General features: G+C 51.4%; 1 protein-coding gene across 2 annotated transcripts in view; it reads right to left on the bottom strand.

The window, feature by feature from the left end:
* Positions 1–24,929, bottom strand: part of pstpip2 (proline-serine-threonine phosphatase interacting protein 2) — a 176,989-nt gene that overhangs the window by 37,914 nt on the left and 114,146 nt on the right. For both annotated transcript variants that reach the window (XR_005460206.1, XM_038793379.1), the window contains exon 9: positions 2,232–2,311. Coding sequence is in view for 1 of the 2 variants with exons in the window: in XM_038793379.1 (XP_038649307.1) it covers positions 2,232–2,311 (80 nt within the window). In the remaining variant the exon portion in view is untranslated. The remainder of the gene's footprint in view (positions 1–2,231; positions 2,312–24,929) is intronic.

Below are 24,929 nucleotides of genomic sequence, written 5' to 3' on the forward strand. Positions count from 1 at the left end.
AGGAGGGAGAGAGAGGCAGCAGGAGGGAGCGAGAGGCAGCAGGAGGGAGAGAGAGGCAGCAGGAGGGAGGGAGAGGCAGCAGGAGGGAGGGAGAGGCAGCAGGAGGGAGGGAGAGGCGGCAGGAGGGAGGGAGAGGTGGCAGGAGGGAGAGAGGCGGCAGGAGGGAGGGAGAGGCAGCAGGAGGGAGAGAGGTCAGGAGGGAGCGAGAGGCGGCAGGAGGGAGAGAGGTCAGGAGGGAGGGAGAGGCAGCAGGAGTGAGCGAGAGGCGGCAGGAGGGAGAGAGAGGCAGCAGGAGATAGGGGGAGGCAGCAGGAGGGAGCGAGAGGCGGCAGGAGGGAGAGAGGTCAGGAGGGAGAGAGGCGGAAGGAGGGAGAGAGGTGGCAGTAGGGAGAGAGGCGGCAGGAGGGAGAGAGGCGGCAGGAGGGAGAGAGGCGGCAGGAGGGAGAGAGAGGCAGAGGGAGGGAGAGGCAGAGGGAGGGAGAGAGAGGCAGCAGGAGGGAGAGGTCAGGAGGGAATGAGAGGCAGCAGGAGGGAGGGAGAGGCAGCAGGAGGGAGGGAGAGGCAGCAGGAGGGAGAGAGGTCAGGAGAGAGGGAGAAGCAGCAGGAGGGAGCAAGAGGCGGCAGGAGGGAGAGAGAGGCGGCAGGAGGGAGAGAGGTCAGGGGGGAGGGAGAGGCGGCAGGAGGGAGAGAGAGGCGGCAGGAGGAAGGGAGAGGCGGCAGGAGGGAGGGAGAGGCAGCAGGAGGGGGAGAGAGGTCAGGAGGGAGTGAGAGGCGGAAGGAGGGAGAGAGAGGCGGCAGGAGGGAGAGAGGTCAGGAGGGAGCAAGAGGCGGCAGGTGGGAGAGAGAGGCAGCAGGAGGGAGAGAGAGGCAGCAGGAGGGAGAGAGAGGCGGCAGGAGGGAGAGAGAGGCAGCAGGAGGGAGAGAGAGGCAGCAGGAGGGAGAGAGGTCAGGAGGGAGCGAGAGGCAGCAGGAGGGAGAGAGAGGCGGCAGGAGGGAGAGAGGTCAGGAGGGAGGGAGAGGCAGCAGGAGGGAGAGAGAGGCAGCAGGAGGGAGAGGGGTCAGGAGGGAGGGAGAGGCAGCAGGAGGGAGGGAGAGGCGGCAGGAGGGAGAGAGGCGGCTGGAGGGAGCGAGAGGCGGCAGGAGGGAGAGAGGTCAGGAGGGAGCGATAGACGGCAGGAGGGAGCGATAGACGGCAGGAGGGAGCAAGAGGCAGAGGAGGGAGAGAGGTCAGGAGGAAGCGAGAGGCGGTTGGAGGGAGCGAGAGGCAGCAGGAGGGAGTGAGAGGCAGAGGAGGGAGGGAGGTCAGGAGGGAGAGAGGCGGCAGGAGGGAGCGAGAGGCGGCTGGAGGGAGAGAGGCGGCAGGAGGGATCGAGGCAGAGGAGGAAGGGAGGTCAGGAGGGAGCGAGAGGCGGCAGGAGGAAGAGAGAGGCAGCAGGAGGGAGCGAGAGGCAGAGAAGGGAGGGAGGTCAGGAGGGAGCGAGAGGCGGCAGGAGGGAGCGAGAGGCAGCAGGAGGGAGCGAGAGGCAGCAAGAGGGAGGGAGGTCAGGAGGGAGAGAGGCGGCAGGAGGGAGAGAGAGGCAGAGGAGGGAGGGAGCTCAGGAGGGAGAGGGGCTGGTTTAGCTCACAAGGCTAAACCGCTGGCTTTTAAAGCAGACCAAGTAGGCCAGCAGCACGGTTCAATTCCCGTACCAGCCTCCCCGAACAGGCGCCGGAATGTGGCAACTAGGGGCTTTTCACAGTAACTTCATTGAAGCCTACTCGTGACAATAAGCGATTTTCATTTCATTTTCGAGAGGCCAGGAGGGAGAGAGAGGGAGGCGAGGAGAGCGAGACGGATGTGTGGAGGAAATGAAGGTTGCCTGAGGCAGACATACACTGCCTTATTGCTGGCTTTTATTTTAAAATACAATGTGCAACAAAGAGGCTTTCCCATCATTCAATATTTAAAAATAGAAATGCATCAGGTTCTTAAACCACAATCTCAGTGCATCTTCAGAATGGTGGCAAAGAATGTCTTAAAAAACAAATAATTCATCACCATAGGTGAAATGAAGAAATACAATATAAATGTTTCACCTTGCTGTACCATTATCAACAACAGCAATCCAAATGTGGAGTTTACTATCACATAAATTTACTTCACAAACGTTAGTAGGTCTCTCGTGAATTCACTGGCCTGCCTAGCATGGAGAGGTATTTGATATTATCTTGCTTATGTATATTCTGCCTACCTCACAGGTTTGGATGTGCTCCATTTGCCATTCTTCTTGGATCTTCTCCAGAGTGGAAACATTTTGTTGGTACAATCGATCTGTGAGGGTGGAAAACAACATCCAGTCAAGGGTGAAGCACTGAGGAGATTAAAGTTTGAATTCAGGCCATACTGCATTTGACACTGATCTTCTATGTCTGGGAAATGGATCAAAATCCATGTCTGCCAGGGCGGCATGGGGGCACAGTGGTTAGCACTGCTGCCTCACACCGCTGAGGACCCTGGTTCGATCCCAGCCCTGGTCACTGTCCGCGTGGAGTTTGCACATTCTCTGTGTGGGTCTCACCCCCACTACCCAAAGATGTGCAGGGTCGGTGGATTGGCCACGCTAAATTGCCTCTTAATTGGAATTTTAGAAAAAATCCACGTCTGTCATCTGAAGCAGCATCATGTTAAATCAATGAATGAGAGTCCTTGAAGAGAGGGACATGAATGCCAACCTGACAGCATCTCAGTGTGGGATACAAAAAAACTCTTAGATTTTGTCCGCCAATGGGATCCTCGTCAGTCAACAAACAATTCAGAGTCGCCTCAACATTTTTTTTTTAAAAAAAGATGTGGGACAGAGAAACATTGACAAAAATGTGGCAGGAATTGTGAGAACCAATAGTACCAGAAGGGGCACTGGAGGATGAATTCTCTTAGCTGTGTCACCGTGGCAACCACGGTACACCTCATGGAACTAACGACGTTGGAGAAAACCCTATAACATAACCTGGATGAAACACTGAAGAGATTGCAGTGGGGCCGCCAATGCTTCAGAATGCTGTTCTGACATTGTGACATGCCGTGGAGAAGCATTCTAATGTAACACCGAGAAAGGTGGGCAGAGCTGGCCAGAGAAAGAGAGTGCAACTCAAGATTCTTTGGCAGGGACATGTACGGTTGCTATGGTGTAAAGTTTAAAACAATCACATCCCCTGTATTGTACCACTTTTTAAAACTTATTTTACTTTTTAGCAGTTTTGGATTGAATAAAGCTTATTACACCGCAACACGATGATTTAGTTTGTTTACTGGTGATCTGGTAACGTCTTGAATGAGGTTTGTCGAACCTAGCTTTTTTTAATATATTATATTGAAATTTTAACAATCACACTAAACAACATTTACAACCCGGAAGCAACCCCACAAATCACCCCTCCCCCCCTACCCTGCGAGTGTCAACTAACTCTCTGAAATGTAATATGAAGAGACCCCATTTCTTCTCAAACCCCTCACTCATTCCTCTCAAGGCGAATTTCACCTTTTCCAAACACCCTGGGCTATTCTCCCTAAATGGGACTATGTTCCCACGCCGGCGTAAAAAAGCTGGTGTTTCATTCCTGAGTTTCCGATAAAAAGATAACCAATTCACTCACCTGCAGGGTGCTAGCAGGAACCCAGAGTGATTCACGCAGCTTTAGCTGCGGATACGGGCCCCCGCACCTCCGGTTTCGAGTCCGTGCGTGCGCATGGCGGCGGCCTCCAGAGGCCGTGCCGAGCGCCATGGCGGACTTGGACAGTGGAGGCAGCTGAAAAATGTAGGCCCCCCCCTATCGGCCGCGCGCCCGAAGATCTGACTGGCCTGATCTGTCCCCTGGCCGCCCATAATGGTATTTGCCATTTTGCTATTTTCTTCATATATAGAACTTTTTTTTGCTACAATCAAATAGTAGGCAGGCATGCCATTGAGCACACAGACCTGGGATCTCAAGAGTGTGAAAAGAACATATTGCTGAAGCTTTTTGCTTGCATTCATCACCCAGCAGAATGGGGAACCCATAGTTCCCCACTGCTTTCTCCATGGCACCATATCTCGGCCAATCAGGGACGACTGGCCAGCCAATCAGCACCCTATTCCCCTGCAGTAGAAATTGTTGTGATAGTTTGAAATTTGACATTCTTGCATTTGTCTTGTTGAGTGCAAGGTGAAAAGCTTCAGCAACATGTGTCTCTTCAGTAATATTCACACACTGAACTACCAAGTGACTGTTAATATGAAAAGAGATTGAAAAGAGCTGTGACAAAGAGTCATCGGACTCGAAACGTTAGCTCTTTTCTCTCCCTACAGATGCTGCCAGACTTGCTGAGATTTTCCAGCATTTTCCCTGTCGTTGAAAAGAGCTTTGATGAGTGCACTCCCCCAGAAGCACGCAAGATAGAATTAGTCCCGGCTGCCATTGTACTGCGTAGCACATAATATCAATGTATGATCTGTTTACATCTATTTAAGGATGCTTCCAGGGAGACTTTCTGAGATAGTAGTGAGTCAACGTTTGAAGCCCAAGAGCACCATGATCGTATTGAATGGCAAAGCTTCTCCAACCCTGTAACCCTCCGCAAACTCTGCAATTTTAAACTCTTGGGTTTGTCTGATTTTTATTGCCCCACCATTAGCAGCCATGCCTGCAACTATCTAGGTCCAAAGCTCTCGAATTCCCTCCCTAAACCTTCCCACACCTCCACCCCAAGTTCGATGGGCCATGTGGTCCACTCCTGCTCATTTCTTATGTTCTTAGTTCCAGAATACTTTTTTTTCTTGGACATTCAATATAAACGTAATTTTCACTAATGTATACTCCAGGTCGCAAATGTTCCACTCAAGCTACGGCCACTCCCTGATGTAACACTGCTGGACAAAAACAAGAACAGCAACATGCACTTATATACTGAGTCTTCAACATAACAAAACATCATCTCAAAGGAATGTTGTTGTCAGACAATAAAAATGGACCATGAGTCACATAAAGAGAGAACAGGATAAGTGGGCAAAAGCTTGGTCAAAAATGGAGATATTAAGGAGCATCATGAAGGAGAACAGAGGGGTGGAGGTGTGGGAAGGTTTAGGGAGGGAATTCGAGAGCTTTGGACCTAGATAGTTGCAGGCATGGCTGCTAATGGTGGGGCAATAAAAATCAGGCAAACCCAAGAGTTTAAAATTGCAGAGTTTGCGGAGGGTTACAGGGTTGGAGACGCTTCCGGAGATAAGGGGTGCAATCGAATAGCATCGCCGTGCCTGACACAGCAAGGCCGTTAAATCTCGCGAGAGGCAACTTGCAGGATTTATGAAGCTCGGAACACCTCACAAGGTCCAAAGACATCTTGCAAGACGTCACGCTCTGGATCTCGCCTTCGCAGGCTTAGGCTTATTTAAATATGTCAGCATCTATTCTCCCAAGGCCTAGGATCGAAGACCTTGCCATGGCACCTTATTGCACTGGTCCATACACTCGTGGACCAGGCGTGATGCCACCTGGGGGGGGGGGGGGGGGGGGGGGGGGGGTCTCCCAGGTGATTAGACCCGAGTGGTTGGTCTCTGGACAGGGTGATACCGTGGCACTCTCACTGGCACCTGGGCAGTGCCAGGGTGCCTGGGAGGCATTGAAAGGTTGGAAGGGGCACTGACAGGTGCCAGACTGACAGTGCCAATGTGTCGAGATGCTAGGTTGTCCGGGGCTGGGGATTGGGCCTGGGGGTGCTGTGTCCTTAACAGGTGAGGTGAGGGGGAGCACAAGGGTCCCCAAGAGGTAAGTTGCAGGGGGTGGGGGTCCGAAGGCCACAGTGTGGAGTCCGAAGAGGAGTGGAGAGATTATGGTGCCATTTAAAAATGGCTTCTCTATTGCTTGTGGCCTCGGTCGGGCGTTTCTCGACGAGGCCCAAAGAAAAAGCCCCGTTTGATGCCAGTGTCGTTAGTGCCAGGAAACACCTGCTAAACGCATCCAAAACTGGTCTCGGTTTCTGGGTGTTAAATCGCACCCAAGGAGGTGCGAAGCCATGGAAATATTTTAATATAAGGCAATTTAAAACGGAGACCTTCGAAAACAAGGAAGCAATGTCAGTCAGCAAGCGTAGTGAACAGGACTTGGTGCAAGTGAGGACACAAGCAGCAGAATGTTGGATAAGCTGGAATTTTATGCAAGACAGGAGATGGGAAGCCAACCAGGAAAAGATCGGAATAATCTGGAACACAAAACAATATATTGCAGAAGCTGGAAATCTGACAAAGTGAAGCAGCTTCTGTGGAGGGGGAGAAACAGAGTTAACTGGTGGGATCCGCCCCGCCCCCCTCGGTCGATGAAGGCTTCATGGTCACCATTACTGAGCCCAGCTTTCAATTCCAGATTTTATGAATTGAATTTAAATTCTAACCAGCTGCCATGGTGGGATTTGACCTTGTGCCCCTAAAAGGCCTCCTAGCAGGTTAACCTGGGCCTCTGGGTTACTGGTCCAGTAACATTATCACTGAAGTATTGGCTTGTGTAGACTTGGGAGATGAACAGACACTTCCAACACTGATGAAGGTTCAACTCAATTTTATTAACTACTCCTAACTAACTAACACACGATGGCTGTGGGTCTAAATGATGCTAACTTAAACTAGAGACCCAAGCCTTGTCCGAACCAGTTGATTCTCTCAGCACGTGGTGCGAGTCTGTGCTGGGCTGGATGAGTTCTTTTTACACTCAGAGGCAGCACCCAGAATGAGCGGGAACCGTGGTGCCCTCTGCCTTCATAGTGTGTGTATTCTAACTGGTGATTGGCTGCGGTGTTTGTACATGTTGACTGATCCCTGTGTGTGTCCATCAGTGTGTGTCTGCACCATGATATACTGGTGCATATTATGACAATCACATGGCACAATCTCCCCCAACTTTTCCTCCTGAGATGCTGCAAGTGCGAGTGGATGCCACAGCGAGGGAGACGGGGCACCTGGGAGCAGAGTGAATTGGACAAACAACTGCTTAACCAATCAGATGGAAGGGCAGTGAAATAACCAGCACAATGAAGGGGAGGGAAGTGTTAATCGGAGAAGATGAATTCATCAGCTATAGAACCAGAAATGAAGAATGGGAAAGAAATATCGGATTGACAGAGAAAGGGACAGAAGGAATGGCAGAAATGTTCATTTTAAAATTATATTTTTAAAATCTGCTAAAGCAATTAAAGGCTAAAGGACTGAGACTCCAGGCTTAGAAGGGTTCAGTTTCAGTGCCAGCGAGGATGAACGGCACACATGATATTGTTAAAAGGGCACTTAAACTGAAATAGAGAACTTAATTTTCTGTGGTGAGTTTAATTCGTTTTTGGTGCACAAATACAGCAACTTCACACCAATCAATGATGCGGCAGACAGCGAGATGCTGCTTTTGTGAAGCTAGCAATGAATCAGCCGGCAAACTCTTGTGTTAACTGCACCTTGGCCCCTCGCTTGAAGTGACTGTAGCGCTTGCACATAAAATCACGAGTGCCATTTGCCACATTGTTATTTTGACAACAGCCCATGCCCAATGTTCTTGTTTTTTGACCTTTATTCGAAGCCTGTCTCCAGAAAAGGAAGATTTGTACCTTTACATCGTAAGTGATCAAAACAGAAAAGTGATTGGAAACAGTCCAAAGGAAAAGAGCGAGGAAGCGACGTTTCATCTCGGCTGATGGATGCTGGGAATCTTGCAAAATAGGCAGTGCCAATAAATAAGCTATTCTGACTCATTCAGCAGTTAGAAAAGCAACTTCACTTGAGCGTGCAAAGAGCCCAGATGCAGCACAAATCAAATAATTGCTCATATGGAAAATCCAGGTCCTTGGGAGCTCAGCTGAGTCATACAAAGCAAGAGGGTCACAGGGTCGATCCCGAGTCAGTAGCTGATCTCAGCAGAACCATTGATGAAAGGTGCCTGGATGAGGGGTGATGGGGGCAGAGAAAATTTACACTGCTAATCACTATTGAGCCATCTCTGGGGACATTGTTCGTGATTCATCGCTCCGAATTATTTAAGCTGCGATGCAAATTTGCGAGATTGAACCTATCGGATGAGGAGAAATTTACCATCCACCTACACGCAGGCTGATAGCTGGACCATAGCCCCTCAGATCTTGAGAGGTCTTGACAGGGGGGAACTCGGGGTCGCTGTTTAAAATAAAGGGTTGCCCATTAATGGCAGAAATTAGAAGGAATCTTTTCTCTCAGGGGGCCGCGAGCCTCTGGAACTTTCCTCAAAAGGGGGCGGACGCATAGGGCGTGATTCTCTCAAAATATTTCAAAGTTAATTTGTGGCGGGTTTTTCAGGGAGTTTCCATAGACCACGGAATTTACAGTGCAGAAGGAGGCCATTCAGCCCATCGAGTCTGCATCGGCCCTTGGAAAGAGCACCCTACTTAGGCCCCATGCCCCCATCCTATCCCCCTAACCCAGTAACTACACCTAACCCTTTTGGACACCAAGGGCAATTTTTTAAAATATTTTTTATTCTCCTCCTTTTTCACATTTTCTCCCAAATTTACACCCAACAACAATACACAATAATCAGTAACAAATATGTCAATCCCCTTATCAATAACAACGATCCCATCCTCCCACCAAACCCCAGACATCAGCCCGCATGTTTACATAAACAAATGACAAAAAGGAATCAGGAATCACCCATAGTTGCCATTAACACACACAGCCCCCCTCCCCCAACCCTCCCACCCACACCCCCCAACTAATGTTCGATGTTATCCAGTTCCTGAAAGTGCATAATGAATAATGCCCATGAATTGTAGAACCCCTCCATGCTTCCCCTCAGTTCAAACTTAACCTTCTCAAGAGTCAAGAATTCCAACAGGTTCCCTCACGACGCCAGGGCACAGGGTGGAGAGGCTGCTCTCCATCCCATCAGGATCCGCCTTCGGGCGATCAACGAGGCAAAGGCTACAACATCTGCCTCCGCACCCATTTCCAACCCTGGCTGGTCCGACACCCTGAATATGGCCTCCCGGGGGCACGGGTCCTGTTTCACGTGCGCCACTGTAGAAATTACCTTAAAAACCTCCTTCCAGTAATCCTCTAGCTTTGGACAGGACCAAAGCATATGAACGTGATTAGTGCCCCCCCCCTCCCCCCACAACGTTCACACACATCTTCTACTCCTTCAAAGAAGTGACTCATTCTTGCCCTCGTGAGGTGTGCTCTGTATACCACCTTCAGCTGTATCATCCCCAACCTCGCGCACGGGGTGGAGGCATTCACTTGCCAGAGCACCTCACACCAGAACCCACCCTCCATATCCTCACCCAACTCTTCCTCCCACTTTGCTTTGGTCCCTTCCAGTGGTGCCTTCTCTTCCAAAATAGCTACGTAAACCGCTGTCACTACCCCCCTTCTCCAGTCCCCCTGTCGTCAGCAACTCCTCCAGCAATGTGGATGCTGGCTCCACCGGGAAGCTCTATATCTCCTTTCTGGCAAAATCTCGAACCTGCATGTATCTAAACATTTCCCCCTGCTCTAGCCCATACTTCACTTCCAGCTCCTTCAGTCCTGCAAACCGACCCCTAAGGAACAAATCTTTTAGTATCTTAATCCTCTTCTCCTCCCATTGACACCAAGGGTAATTTAGCATGGCCGATCCACCTAACCTATACATCTTTGGACTATGGGAAGAAATCGGAGAACCCGGAGGAAACCCACGCAGACACAGGGAGAAACCCACGCAGACACTGGGTGAACATGCAGACTCCACACAGACAGTGACCCAAGCCGGGAATCAAACCTGGGACTCTGCAGCTGTGAAGCAACTGTGCCAACCACTATGCTACCGTGGAGGTGACTGGTGAGGCCGATGACAGATTGGTCCCCCATGCAGAGACTGGCGGAACCAGAGATGAGGAACCACTAGGCTCCAGCCGAAGGACCTGTCAAACGTGAGTAGTGATTGAGCAATTTGGCCTGACCAAAATGTCGGATAAAGCTCCCATCTGCAACAACCATAGGTTCACACCAGCGCTGACTGACGCCACTTTCAAAAGGTGGGGACAGGATGGAGAGACATTGACAGTCAGGAACCTATACACGGCTGGCAGGATCGCAACACTGAACAAACTGACAGAGAAACTCCAGCTAGCTAGGGGGAATGAGCTAAGGTACCTGCAACTCAAAAACTTCCTACGAAAGGAGACAAGGACTTACCCACAACCGCCACGATAGACATTACTGGAAGAGTTACTGGACGCAAGCACCGTAGATAAAGAAACTGTAGTGACATGTATGACTGACTGGTAGAAAGGGCCGACACTTACTGGATGCAACAAGAAAGAAATGAGAGGATGACCTGGGGATTGAGATAGGGTGGGGACTCTGGAGCGAAGCACTGCATAGGGCCAACTCCACCTCCACGTGCGCAAGGCTCAGCCTGACGCAACTATAGGTGGTACATAGAGCCCACTTAACAAGAACCCGTATGAGTAGGTTCTTCCCGGAGGTGGAGGATAGATGTAAATGGTGCAAAGGAGGCCCGGCCAACCGCGCCCACATGTTCTGGTCTTGCCCCAGACTTGCTGGGTACTGGACAGCCTTCTTCGAGGCTATGTCCAAAGTGGTGGGGATGAGGGTGGAGCCATGCCCGAAAGTGGCAGTCTTCAGGGTTTCAGACCAGCCAGATCTATTCCTGGGGAGGAGGGCGGACGCCCTTGCCTTTGCCTCCCTGATCGCCCGCCGTAGAATCCTGTCCGGCTGGTGGTCAGCAGCACCATTCAAAGCTGCAGACTGTCTGTCCGACCTCTCAGAATCTCTCCAAGTGGAGAAAATCAAATTCGCCATCTGAGGGTCAGACGACGGCTTCCACAAAACGTGGTAGCCATTCATCCAATTGTTCTGGAAACCGTTTGTGGCCAACGAACAAGCAGAAGAATAGCCAGGTAGCCAAGGGTCAGGGGAAAGTAGCCAAAGCATGAGAGGGAGAGATAGACCAGGGTTGGGGGGGGAGGCATAGCTGGAAGGAGGGCACGGGAAACGATAACAAACATGGCATCTACAGGAACAGAGAATAAGGAGAATCCAGGCGAAAGATGGGAGGAACGGCTGAAGCGGAGGTGAACGCTAGGGCGACAACATCAGCGAAATCCATCCGGAAACAGCAAGTGACAACACCAACACCAGACCCATTAGAGTATTGCCACCTGTAATTGTTTCTCCGGCAGCCAAATGTATATCTACCTCCCCAGTCTCCTCCCCCCCCCCCCCCCCCCCCCCCCCCACACACCACAAACAGATGCCTACTTATGTGCTGTAAAGAATTTTGCCAATTGTACAGAGTTGCTGCTGTTGAGCTGGTTCATAATACCTTACCAGTTATTTTATTTTATTTTTTATTATTGCTCTTTTTGGTATGTTTGTGTGTGCCCTTCTCTTCTATATATATATAATATATATATACATATATCTTATTCTGTGTACATAACGGTAAATATACTTTGTTCAAAAACCCAATGAAAAACATTGATATTAAAAAAGTGAGTAGTGATTGCCTTACTGACTGACCCATCCTTCCCACTGACTACATGTCTATTCTCCCATAGGTCCTCCAGCCGACGGCGCTGGCCCATCCCGGGCAGCCCCTCTCCTGACTCCGAGGAGAACACCTTGGAGGAGAGCTCCGAGGATGCAACTGTTATAGTCACGGCACAGCTGTCATCCCCACCCTCCACCAGTGCACATACATGCACTTCGGTGGGTTATGTTAGTGGACAGGCTTCGGGAACACAATCTGGTGAGCACCACACCGCTGATGTTGCACATAATAATAATCTTTATTGTCACAAGTAGGCTTACATTAACGCTGCAATGAAGTACATCAGGTGGAGGCAGGAACCCCCAGGTGAGACAGCAGTCGGAGGGCAACTGGATCCCAGAACCCAGCTGGGTCCCAGTCTGATACTGAGCCTGTGGTACAGAGCTCAGCATCAGGCCCCTCCATCCCAAGATGAGCCCCAGGGCCCTATGGACACCGATCGGGAGGAGGGGATGCTAAGGGCCAAGCTGGACCCATCCCATGGAGTGGTGACAGTGGCCACCAGCTCCCCCGAATTCCCCCCCTCTGATGAGGCTACATCTCAAGGTCAGCACAGATGGCACTCCTGTGCATGTACCGCTGACAAATGAGCCGGAGCCCTCCGGCCCCATAGGACATCCATCATGGGCATCGTACACCAGGGGATGAGGCAGGCAGCTGGCTGCCTCCATCTCAGGTGTGCATCCTGGGGAAACACCTAGATGTCGTGGTAGAGCTAGGAGGGCCAAGCACATTGAGGATCACTGAGGGCACTGGGGGGGAAGAGGTTGGGGGCGGCATCATTGGGAATGGGATATTGTACAACACATTAAACAACTTTTTGCACAACCAGTTTGATGCCTCTGTCACTTCCTTCCGCAATGCGGATTGACGTTCGAACCCTTTGCCCACCTCTCCAGGCATCCGCCCCTCTCCCCATTGCGCTCACCCACCCTCCGGCCTTGGACATGTCCCTAGAGCTGTGTCCCATCCCCTGGGTGTTCTGATGTTGCGTGTGTGCCTCCTGCATTGTTCTAGCTCAGTGTCCATCCATCAGAGTGTGATAGGGATTTGAGGCAATTACTCCCACATGCTACATGGCCCGCCCACCCACGGGAATCCACAGCACGTGTGAAGTGCTCATTTAACCACGATTGCCAATTCCCTATTAGCAACAGAATTCCGCCACTCAGCGAGCGGCCTCAGCAGTCGGTGGGGGTTATAGGTGGTCTTTGGGGCAGATGGGCAGGGACAAAGGTTGCCCCCGGAATGGGAACACATGATCCATGGTGGTGCTGTGGGTGTTGCCCCCCCTGTTGCCCTCCCCATTCCACCCCCCCTCCCATGGCAGCCCATCCCTGCGGAGTGTTCCCCACTCCCAGGCGAGGGTCCCCCAGCCCCAGCCGAGGGTCTCGCACCGCCCACCAATCCCCATCACCCTTGGGCTTGTTGTCTGCGAGCAAAGATGGCTACTCACCCTCCTTGGATCCACACAGAAACCCTTCCGCCTGGTTCACGTTTTTCAAAAGGAGTACTAATCGGCGCCAGCGTGAGCACTTCCTGGGGAGGCCGCTGAGTGACAGGAGGCCTTTGGATATGGGGTAGTTCCCATTAATTGTATGGAAATGTGGCTTAATTGGTGACAATTGGTTTGTTGCCATGCTAGGTAAGTACCCAATTTTGGCTACTGGAGTGGGCTGTTGCTTCGCAAACTGTTTGGTGCCTGCCGCGGATCTCGTTTCCTGCCTCTCTTGCTATCGTGAATCGCGCCCAGAATTTTTATTTTTTTTTTAGCAGTGGGGAGCTGAATTCGGAGATCGGGCCGCCATTTTGAAAGGGTGATCCGATCTCCAAATGAGCTTGTGGGTTCCCTCACACCCCTCACCCATGGGTAATGTCACCCCCCCCCCCCCCCCACACATGGGCATTACCCCACACACACCCAACTGAGGATATCCCGCTATGGGGTCCCTGGGAGTCCCCCCTCTTCAGGCCCCATAATGCCAACTTACAGGCCCCTCCCCTTCCCGGACCCCAATCCGTCACCCCCCCAATCTCCCACAGGCCCCTACTTACCTGCCTTGCACACTCCCACCCTTCAAACTTCTTTCATGGGCATGGCCCCCCTCAGGCCCTGATCGTTGGCAGTGCCTACCTGGCACCTGGGTAGTGTTCCTGCCAGCTTGGCAGTGCCCCAGACACCAGTGCCAAGGTGCCAGCTAGGCAGTGCCAAGGTTCCCGCATTCCAGGGGAAGGGCCAGGAGCCACTCTGCACTGACCCTGACCATCCCATAGGTCTCCGATGGGCCGGGAGGCCCCGGCGTGCCGTTCGCCTGGTCCACGTTGGTGTGGACCAGTGTTGAACGGCGACTGGCTGCGGCCTCGCTGGGGAGGCCGTTGGATCCCATGTGAGCTCACTGAAGTCGGTTGAAAACCAGCTTTGGCAAGCGTTGTTTTGTCATGCCACTTGTAGGTCGGATCCTGACTTAGACGCCTCGGAGGACTTGGGTGGTTCCCGCGAGGAGTGAAGACATTCTCTGGCCGCACCGTGCTTAAGCGAGAGTGCAACGTGGCCGGTGGATCGTGCCCAGAGTCTTTGAATATTTTTAACGCAGAGGGAGATGGATTCTTAATTAACAAGGGGATCTATGGGGTGTGGTCACCAAAAGTGGCGTCCAGCAAGGGGTGCTGGGAAAAGTGGTATGGACAAATAGGCTGCAGGCAGATCAAATAAAGCTACCGGAAAAGGCTTTGCAGACTTCAAACAAATTCACAGCTTGATGTGAATAACATAAATAAAGGGGTATCTCCAGACCACCAACAGGATCAATAAATGAAAAAAAAAAGAAAATCGCTTATTGTCACAAGTAGGCTTCAATGAAGTTCCTGTGAAAAGCCCCTAGTCGCCACATTCCGGCGCCTGTCCGGGGAGGCTGGTACGGGAATCGAACTGTGCCGCTGGCCTGCCTTGGTCTGCTTTAAAAGCCAGCGATTTAGCAGACACAGCGGCACCTAACTTCCTTACTTGGAAGGGCCTACAAGTTTCCAACACCTTCCAGTATGGCCACTGAGTGCCCACCCCAAAAATGATGTGGCAGCCCCTGATTGGACTTTATTGATCGAGCCCTGATCAATTGATTGACAAATGACCCAGAGACCGCCCACCAGAAGAATCACAAAATTCAAACAGCAATAAGAGTTACTGGACGGATTCATTCTTTCTCTTGAGCGGCAGTAACTAACAACGGTGACTTCCACCGGCCAACGAAGGAGACCATCCACGCTACCAACCAGACCAGTTCCAGAAGAGAACCAGATTGATAACCAACTAACAGAAGACTACAAGACCGGAACTAACAGAGGACTACAAGACCGGAACACATCTTGGAACTATTGGGACCTATGATTGGGACCTAGTGTAACCTTTAATGTGCATCAGTCCGTTTGATTGAATAACCAAAACCATTGTGTGCGCGTGAATAAATATTGTTCTGTTTTATAAACTGAGTCTCATAGTCATTTGTCCACCGTATAAGAGTTAAGACACACTGTGGTTTAGAAAGGGCAACATTTTGACACCCCAGATGGAACACGATTAGCAGTAACGATTGTTGCTCCGAAAGACTCCACAAACCTAATTAGAAATCAGAAACCACAGGTGTACACTCTGTATTGGACAAATCACTAATTTCGGGTTGTACTAATTGCATGCGTTATTAACAGGGAGAATAGGGTAAACTCTGTTAGTTTGCACTCAAACTCAGAGGGAAAATAGCCCTTAAACCGTACCCATAGTCCAATCAACACCCTACCCCCTGTAGCCAGAGTAGAGTGACCGGAGTTCACAGGTAGCAAAGTGTCCCATATGGGAGGAGAAAATAAGAGAATATATCCCTATGGGCAGAATTTTGTGAGAATACAGAGAACACAGAGTCAGGTCCCGAAGCAATAGGACTAACCTATTGGGAGGACCTGAATAAAGTGCAGGGAAAGCGTGCACTAAAGTTTGAGAAAGCGATTGCAGTAGTGTGCTGCTTGGTGCAACTAGTGGGAACCGAGGAGGTCCTAGCGACCGTCCACACACAACCAGCAAACGGAAAAGAGAAAGTAAGGAAATCACAGGAGGGGGTAGCAGCATTAAGAGAGGAAATAAAACATTTAAACAAAGCACATCAGGAGGAGTTAATTAAAGTAACAAATGTCTGGAAGGAAGAAGGAAAGATAAGCAGCTCATGGCAGGGAGAGCTAGATAGAATAAAGAACGAATGGCAGGGAGACGCAGATAGATTGAAAAGCACCTGGCAAGGAGAAGTCGATCGGGTAAACAACGTACACCAGCAGGAGGTAGCAAAGCTGCAGGAGGAGATAACAAAATTAAAAAAGGAAGGGCAAAAGGAGGTAGCCTTTAAATTTAAAGATGAGAGGCAGCAGGAGTCGAAGAAATTAAAAGAGGAACAGCAGACTGTGGGGAATGTAATTCACACTGTATAGCATTGTGTCCTTGTGGGCTCTGTCTGTGAGCCGTTGCACAGCTCTGCCCACAGGGGGAGATGAGGAGCTTGTACAGGGCTCCACCCTCGGCTCCGCCCATGGCCCCTCCCACTACTGGAAGTATAAGGTGCTGCAGCCGTGTGAGCCTGCCCTCAGTTCTTCTGGTCGCAGGCAGGCTCAGTTGTAAGTCTATTAAGACCACAGTTTAGTTCCAATCTTGTTCCGAGTGAATTGATGGTCACATCAATTTAATAGACTTAAGAAAACTACTATGGAATCAGCCCTCAAACCTGATCGACTAGAACTCGACCCGCAGGCTGCAGAGGCAAAGGAATTTTTTCTACACTGGCTTTGGTGTTTCAAGGCCTACCTGGCTGCATCAACCACCTCCGAGACTACAGAGGAGCAGAAACTCAGCCCACTGCAAGCACGGGTGAGCCATCGCATCTCTAGCAACTCAATTGTACCGACTCCTATACTGAGGGACTCGCTATGCTCGACCGATTGTATGTGCGGCCGGTAAATGAGGTCTACGCGCGGCACATTTTCACTACTCGCTGCCAGCACCCCGCAGAGTCGCTAGAGGACTTCCTGCACGACTTAAAAGCCCTTGCTCGGGACTGCAACTTTCAGGCTGTAACTGCCTCCCAGCATATGGAACTCGCTGTCTGTGATTTGTACGTTGCGGGGCTCTGGTCTAACTATGTGCGCCAGGGACTACTCGAGAAAGGGGCCCAGAACACGGAGGACACGGTAGAGCTACCAACTACCATGGAGGTCGCATTCCACAGTCTACACTCATTCCCCGCAGACCAAGCGACCCCATCGTGGGCCCCCGACCAGCAACTGCCCCAGGCCTGTGCCGCGCAGCCACCCACTCACTCTGGAGCGCCAGCGTGCCATTTTTGTGGCCAGCCCCAACACCCACGACAGCACTGCCCGGCCCGCAACACGACCTGCAGCAGCTGCGGTTGAAAAGGACATTATGCCAGAGTATAAGAACATAAGAACATAAGAACTAGGAGCAGGAGTAGGCCATCTGGCCCCTCGAGCCTGCTCCGCCATTCAATTAGATCATGGCTGATCTTTTGTGGACTCAGCTCCACTTTCCGGCCCGAACACCATAACCCTTAATCCCTTTATTCTTCAAAAAACTATCTATCTTTACCTTAAAAACATGTAATGAAGGAGCCTCAACTGCTTCACTGGGCAAGAAATTCCATAGATTCACAACCCTTTGGGTGAAGAAGTTCCTCCTAAACTCAGTCCTAAATCTACTTCCCCTTATTTTGAGGCTATGCCCCCTAGTTCTGCTGTCACCCGCCAGTGGAAACAACCTGCCCGGCGTATGCCTGGCGAAATCTAAACCCTCTAACTCCCCGCAGTCCAGAACAATCGCTCCCCCAATTCTCAGGCCTGCAGGCCCCGCAATGTTGCAGTGTGTCTGCCGACTCTGCCTCCGCCCGACATGAGCGACTCATGGGGGCCGCCATCTTGGCACTCCTCCCCCACGCGGGCGGCCATGTGCGACTCATGTGGGCCGCCATCTTGGCACTCCTCCCCCTCGCGGCCGGCCATGTGCGAGTCATGGGGCCGCCATCTTGGACGCAATCTTCCTTGCCGCCCATCACGTGCGATCCACGGGGGCGGCCATATTGGACGCCATCTTCTTCATCATCCGCCACGTGCGATCAACGGGGCCGCCATCTTGGCCATCACCCGATATTCACCTCGACGACTACGACCTCCGCGGACAGTCATCACGGGGCCACTCCAGCACTGCTGATCGAGCCGCCGACTACCCGCAACTCAACGCAGTCACTTTGGACCAATCGCGTCCGAAGCACCTCCAGAGCTCGATGATGTCCGTTCAAATCAACGGATGCAAGACACCGTGCCTCTTCGACTCCGGGAACACCGAGAGCTTCGTACATCCTGACCTGGTAAGATGCTGTTCGCTCCCTATCTTCCCTGCACGACAAACTATCTCCCTCACCTTGGGCTCACACTCAGTCCACGTACAAGGGCGCACTGTCGCGACCCTAACGATTCAGGGCGCCAGCTACTCTAATTTCCAGCTGTATGTACTCCCCGACCTCTGCGCCCCACTCTTACTCGGGCTCGATTTCCAATGCAACCTCAAGAGCCTCTCACTCAGCTTCGGCGGACCCCTACATCCTCTCACTATATGCAGCTTAGCGATTCTAAAAATTGACCCCCCTCCACTCATCGCTAACCTAACGGCTAACTGTAAACCAGTAGCCAACCGCAGCAGGCGGTACGGCCTGCAGGATAGAGTATTCATTAGAGCCGAAGTCCAGCGGCTCCTACGTGAGGGAGTCATAGAGGCCAGTAACAGCCCCTGGAGAGCTCAGGTGGTGGTCGTCAAGACCGGGGAAATATTCCAGATGGTGGTGGATTACAGCCAAACCATTAACCGGTTCACGCACCTGGATGCGTACCCACTCCCCAGAATTGCAGACATGGTCAACCAGATCGCCCAGTACCGCATATTCTCCACGGTGGATCTGAAGTCTGCTTACCACCAGCTCCCAATCCGCCCGGAGGACCGCCACTACACAGCGTTCGAGGCAGATGGCCGCCTCTTCCATTTCCTCCGGGTTCCCTTTGGCGTCACGAACGAGCAATGGACCGAATGGTGGACCAGTACGGGCTGCAGGCCACGTTTCCGTACCTGGACAATGTCACCATCTGCGGCGATGATCAGCAGGGCCACGACGCTAACCTCCACTGATTTCTCCAAACCGCCCAGAAACTCAATCTCACTTACAATAAGGAGAAATGTGTTTTCCGCACTACCAGACTAGCCATCCTCGGCTATGTCATGGAAAACGGAGTCCTGGGCCCCGAGCCGGACCGTATGCGCCCCCTCTTACAACTCTCTCTGCCTCATTGTCCCAGGGCCCTCAAGAAGTACCTGGGATTCTTCTCTTATTACGCCCAGTGGCTCCCCCAGTATGCGGACAAAGACCGCCCACTATTTAAGACCACACTCTTCCCACTGTCAGCAGAGGCCTGCCAGGCCATCAACTGCATCAAGGAGGACATCGCCAAAGCCTCCATGCGAGCGGTGGATGAATCCGTCCCCTTTCAGGTGGAGAGCGACGCCTCAGAGGTCGCTCTCACCGCCACTCTAAATCAGGAAGAGAGACCAGTAGCTTTCTTCTCCCGAACCCTCTCCGCTTCGGAACTTCGACACTCCTCAGTCGAAAAAGAAGCTCAAGCCATTGTGGAAGCCGTAAGGCACTGGAGGCACTACCTCGCAGGTAGGAGGTTTACCCTCATCACCGACCAAAGATCGGTTGCCTTCATGTTCGACAACTCTCAAAGGGGCAAAATAAAAAACGATAAAATCTTGAGGTGGAGGATCGAACTCTCCACCTATAATTATGACATCATATATCGACCGGGGAAGCTCAACGAGCCCCCAGATGCCCTGTCCCGCGGCACGTGCGCCAGCGCGCAAGACGACCGCCTAAAGGCTATCCACAACGACATCTGCCACCCGGGGGTCACCCGGCTCGTCCACTACGTCAAAGCCCGAAATCTGCCTTTCTCCACCGAGGAGGTAAAAGCCATCACCAGGGATTGCCCGATCTGCGCGGAGTGCAAACCGCACTTCTATAGACTAGATAAGGCCCACCTGGTAAAGGCTTCCCGGCCCTTTGAACGCCTGAGCATCGATTTCAAAGGGCCACTCCCCTCGACCAATCGAAATGTGTACTTCCTCAACGTCATAGACAAATTCTCCCACTTCCCCTTTGCCATCCCGTGCCCCGATATGACCTCCCACACAGTCATCAGAGCCCTGCACAGTGTCTTCACCCTGTTCGGCTTCCCCAGCTACGTACACAGCGACAGGGGTTCGTCCTTCGTGAGCGACGAGCTGAGTCAGTACCTGCTCGACAAGGGCATCGCCTCGAGCAGGACTACCAGCTATAACCCCAGGGGTAACGGGCAGGTGGAGAGGGAGAACGCGACAGTCTGGAAGACCGTCCTACTGACCCTCCGGTCCAGGAATCTCCCGACCTCCCACTGACAGGAGGTCCTCCCCGACGCGCTCCATGCAATTAGGTCCCTCCTGTGCACTGCCACTAACCTGACCCCTCACGAACAACTATTTGTTTTCCCTAGGGGCACTACCACCGGGCCCGGTTCTCCTCCGGAAACATGTCCGGACACACAAAATGGACCCACTAGTAGAGAGGGTACTATTGCTTCACTTGAACCCCCACTACGCCTTTATTGGATACCCCGACGGCCGTCAGGACACCATTTCCCTCTGGGACCTGGCGCCTGCAGGATCCACCACCACCTCCGCTGAGGTACCCTTCACACTACACCCCACCCAACCCCCGATGCCCTGCGCCCCCACATCTATAGTTTTCCTGCGCCCCCCTGCGCCTGTCACACCGGTCAGGAACGGAGCTCGGACTGAAACACCCCCGGAGTCCACCCCCATATCCACACCGATCGTCACCACCCAGCCACCCGAAGAGGCTGCAACCCCGGTGCTCCGCCGATCCCAAAGGACAACTTGACCACCGGACTGGCACAACCTGTAGACCCGTCAACCCGCCGGACTTGATTTTTTTTACAGGGGGTGAATGTGGTGAATGTAATTCACACTGTATTGTATGGTGTCCTTGTGGGCTCTGTATTCACACTCTATTGTATTGTGTCCTTGTGGGCTCTGTCTGTGAGCCGTTGCGCAGCTCTGCCCACAGGGGGAGATGAGGAGCTTGTACAGGGCTCCACCCTCGGCTCCGCCCATGGCCCCTCCCACTACCGGAAGTATAAAATGCTGCAGCCGTGTGAGCCTGCTCTCAGCTCTTCTGGTCGCAGGCAGGCTCAGTTGTAAGTCTATTAAAACCACAGTTTACTTCCAATCATGTTTCGAGTGAATTGATGGTCACATCACAGACAGAGATAAAAAGATTACAAAAGTAGCAGCTGGAGAGATTTGATCAAATGAGAGCTTAAAAAGACAGGGAGATTAGCGATCTAAATCGTTCAAACCAGACTAGCCTGCTGCATTTAGGCAGCTTTCAAACACAATGTGAAAAAGCTTACCAAGACACCCAAAGGGCTGCCGCGGTAGGAGATGCAGCCGAGCAGGAGGTCACCCGCTTAGAAGCGAAGTGCACCAACCTCCTGGCAGCATTAAACACGCTCCAGCAGACCAGTTAGGAACAGCGACAAGCGGCCACTGACCATTCTAACTGCCAGTGCAAAATTAATAAATTAAAACCATTGCTCTCGGTCCAAGATGGTTTTATGTGTACCTTCAGGACAGATGAGTTAGGAGAAGAAGAAAGGGCAGATCTTCATCAATGGGCAAAAATGTATGTCATGAAGACCGAGAGTTGGGACTCCCCACCGCAACTCCCAGAAATAACCATACCGAAGGCGCCACCACTAACTACAGAGAAAGTTGTGCCCGTTACACCACCGGATTCACCCCGAGTGCCAATGCACCCAGTCACCACCGAGAGGGGGATAGGGGATAGCCAAGGCTCGGCAATGACATGTACAATTCCGTTTACAGTGACCCAAGTGAGTGATGTCTGTAATAAAATCACCATTTTTGAGTCTACTGCAGACCCATACTGCTTCTTTGAGGAGATTAAACCAGGCATTGTCAAACTCGGGGGCGCGGCCCATGGGTGGGTCGCGGGCGGGTCGCGAAGCCGTCCGTCACGGCGCTCCCGATTGTGCAAATCTGCGCGCAACAGCTGGCTGTTAATAACCCCGGCTGCAAGCGGCCTTCAAAATGGTCGCGATCATGTGAAACAAATACGGCCGCACTGCGCATGCGTGCCCGATCATCGGTGCGCATGTGCAGTGCGGCCGCTTTTTAAAAAAAAAACGGTCGCAGCTTTTTGTTTTACAAGTTCGGAGGGGGGGGGGTTTATTCATTTATTTTATTCATTTAATTTTTTCATTATTTTATTCATTTCATTTTTCTTTACAAGTTCAGGGGGGGTTTATTTGATAAAATTTTACAGGAAAAAAAATGCAGAACTTTGGACAGATGGAGACCCCATACTTTCCAACACCAGAAGACATCATCTAACAGGTTCCATTGGAGGAGCGTGTATGAGGGCCAAAGGGACCCAAAAGCATTTCCTCCATTTTTGTCAGCAGAATATAAGGTAAGAGAAAATGGTGGGTTGCGCAGGTCGGCCGGCGTGGGTCGCGAAGATCGGCCGGGTTGGGTCCCGAAGGTTGGCCGGTTGCTATAAATGGGTCCCCGGAAAAAAAGTTTGAAGAACACTGGATTAGACAGCAGTAAATAATGTATGGGCTAGACGAAAGGGAGGAAGTAAAGCTCATAGTAATGTACCTTAGTCCGTCAGTCAGGTCAGCATTATCATCACTCCAAAATGTGGGAGAAGGAACTTTAGAGGACATGAAAGAGGCCATATTAACAGCTGTAGGATACAATAAGGGGGATCCCGTGGATGGTTTAAACAAATGTAGGCAAAGGAAAGCGGAACATCCGACTGCCTCTGCGAGTCGGCTCTGGATTCATTTTAAAGGGGCGGGCGGAGACTTACAGCGCTCCGCATTAGATGACTCCGACTCCTCCAAATGGGCATGGACATTAGTATCCCACGCTACCGAGGCAAGCAAAAAGGCTTGCATAAATTTTGACCCCGCCGACCGCACGCACAATGAAGCATGGGTTCTTCGCCGCTTATCCAGAGTTTGGGAACAGTAGGTTCAGGAAAACCCACCAGCAAGTACTGATAAGGAGGCAACTATTCATCCTATGAGGGTTAACCAGGGTCCTGGGTAGAGAAATGACGGCAGAGAACCCCAGTACCCGAGGGATCCAGCACCGCCATACACGCCCCAGGGAAGGGATAGGGGAATATGTTTTAATTGTGGACAATCAGGCCATTTTGCTCGTGATTGCAGGAGTCCCTCAGTATCGTACACACGACCCCGGAGACCACCCGTCCCCTTGGCTAGACCAGCCCCCAGATATGAAAGAGAACACCACCCACAGCAGCTGCAAGGTCCCAGCTGCCCCATGCACACTGTGAGCGCTGACCCGCCACTCCTCATGGCAGGGACACCTCAGCAGTGCCACTTCAATGTTTTTTTCTCTCTCTTTCTTGCTCTTTTCTTTGGTCATACCACACCGGCTTCATATGCTATTTACACCCCCAGGCCAAATTTGATTGCAGCTAACAAATATACAAAACAGGCCGCCCTAATTTAAAAGGTCACACTCCGGCCACCCTAAGCCTCAACCACAATCGGTTGTGCTTAAAGATACGATAAGTGCCTCGTCTCCTTTGGTTTATTAAAAGAAAACTGGGGGAGGGGGGGATGCTTCATTTCCACCGGAACCAGAATCACGACGAGATGGAACCTTCCACCTACATCGGTCTACTTTTCATCGGATTCACCGTGTTGGAACCAACAATTCTACGGACACGTGCTTGTAGGATTAGAATAGCGGTTTTAATATACTCACAACAGAGCCAGCCGGTTAGCCATTGAACTTTCGGTGAACTGGGTGGCTGACCCTGTGGCACTGATCTTTATACAGCAGCTCCCGGGGGAGGAGTCCTGGGCGGAGCCAAGGGAGAAGCCCAGTACAACTCTCGAGTATTCCCAGAGCTACTCCCCCTGGTGGTCAGGTAGTGCAACTGCACTTACAATATAGACACATATATATACCGATTATAATCCCGTGTGAATCACATTCACCACACACCGCACTCAGGACATTCCAGATGAGATGAACTTTTTATATCCAGGTTATTTATGGTTTGCGTGAACGTTGGGAATGTGAGGATGGTGTATTATGGATACACCCCAATAAAAGTATCATGTTTGGGTGTAATAATCAGAGGCTTATTTTACAAAAAGCCAAACAGAAGCTCAGTCGAATGCTACCAGAGCTTCAACATAAAAGGCGATTGGTGGGGTTTTTCAATTAATGGGACCCTACAATTGGATGTTTAGCTAATAGCCCTGAGAAAGGAATGGAACTTGGGCAGAGGTGCCCTGGGACATTGATAGAGGGTAATTTTGCCCTAGACGAGATCAGGACAAGATCAAAGCCAGCACCAGCCACACCACACACTGCGACATTACTAACAGCAAGTTTTGCATTAAACCAGACATACCGGCCAGGGTGGGTCTTATACAATTAATAGACATACATAAAAGAGACAGACTGGATGTAAACACTACTGATGAGCTCCAGCAGCACCTGGCAGACTATTATGAGGAATACGATACAAATTAAAACCCCTGCCAGAAGAACTAAACCAAATTCAGCTGAAATTGGCTACCGCCCACAGAACCTTCGCCAAAATAGTCCAATAAACATTGGACATACAAAGGCAAATTGATTTGATTTATTGTCACATGTACCGAAGTACAATGAAAAATATTTTTCTGCACCGAGGGAACGTACACAGTTCGTACATAATGGACAAAAGAATAATCAACAGAGAACATTGACAAATGGTACATCGACAAACAGTGATTGGTTACACAGTGTGGAACAAGGAGCCAAAGAAAGCAAATACATGAGCAAGAACAGCATAGGGCATCGTGAATAGTGTTCTTACAAGGAAAATATCAGTCTGAGGGGGAGTCGTTGAAGAGTCTTGTAGATGTGGGGAAGAAGCTGTTTCTATATCTGGATGTGCGAGTCCAGACTTCTGTACCTTCTGCCTGATGGAAGGGTCTGGAAGAAGGCAATGCCTGAATGGGCAGGGTGTCTGCTGTCTGCCTTCCTGAGGCAGCGGGAGGTGTAGACAGAATCAATGTGGGGGTGGCAAGCTTGTGTGATGCGTTGGGCTGAGTTCACTGTACTGCAGTTTCTTGCG

This window comes from Scyliorhinus canicula, chromosome 3, assembly GCF_902713615.1.
Source record: "Scyliorhinus canicula chromosome 3, sScyCan1.1, whole genome shotgun sequence".
Classification (NCBI taxonomy): domain Eukaryota; kingdom Metazoa; phylum Chordata; class Chondrichthyes; order Carcharhiniformes; family Scyliorhinidae; genus Scyliorhinus; species Scyliorhinus canicula.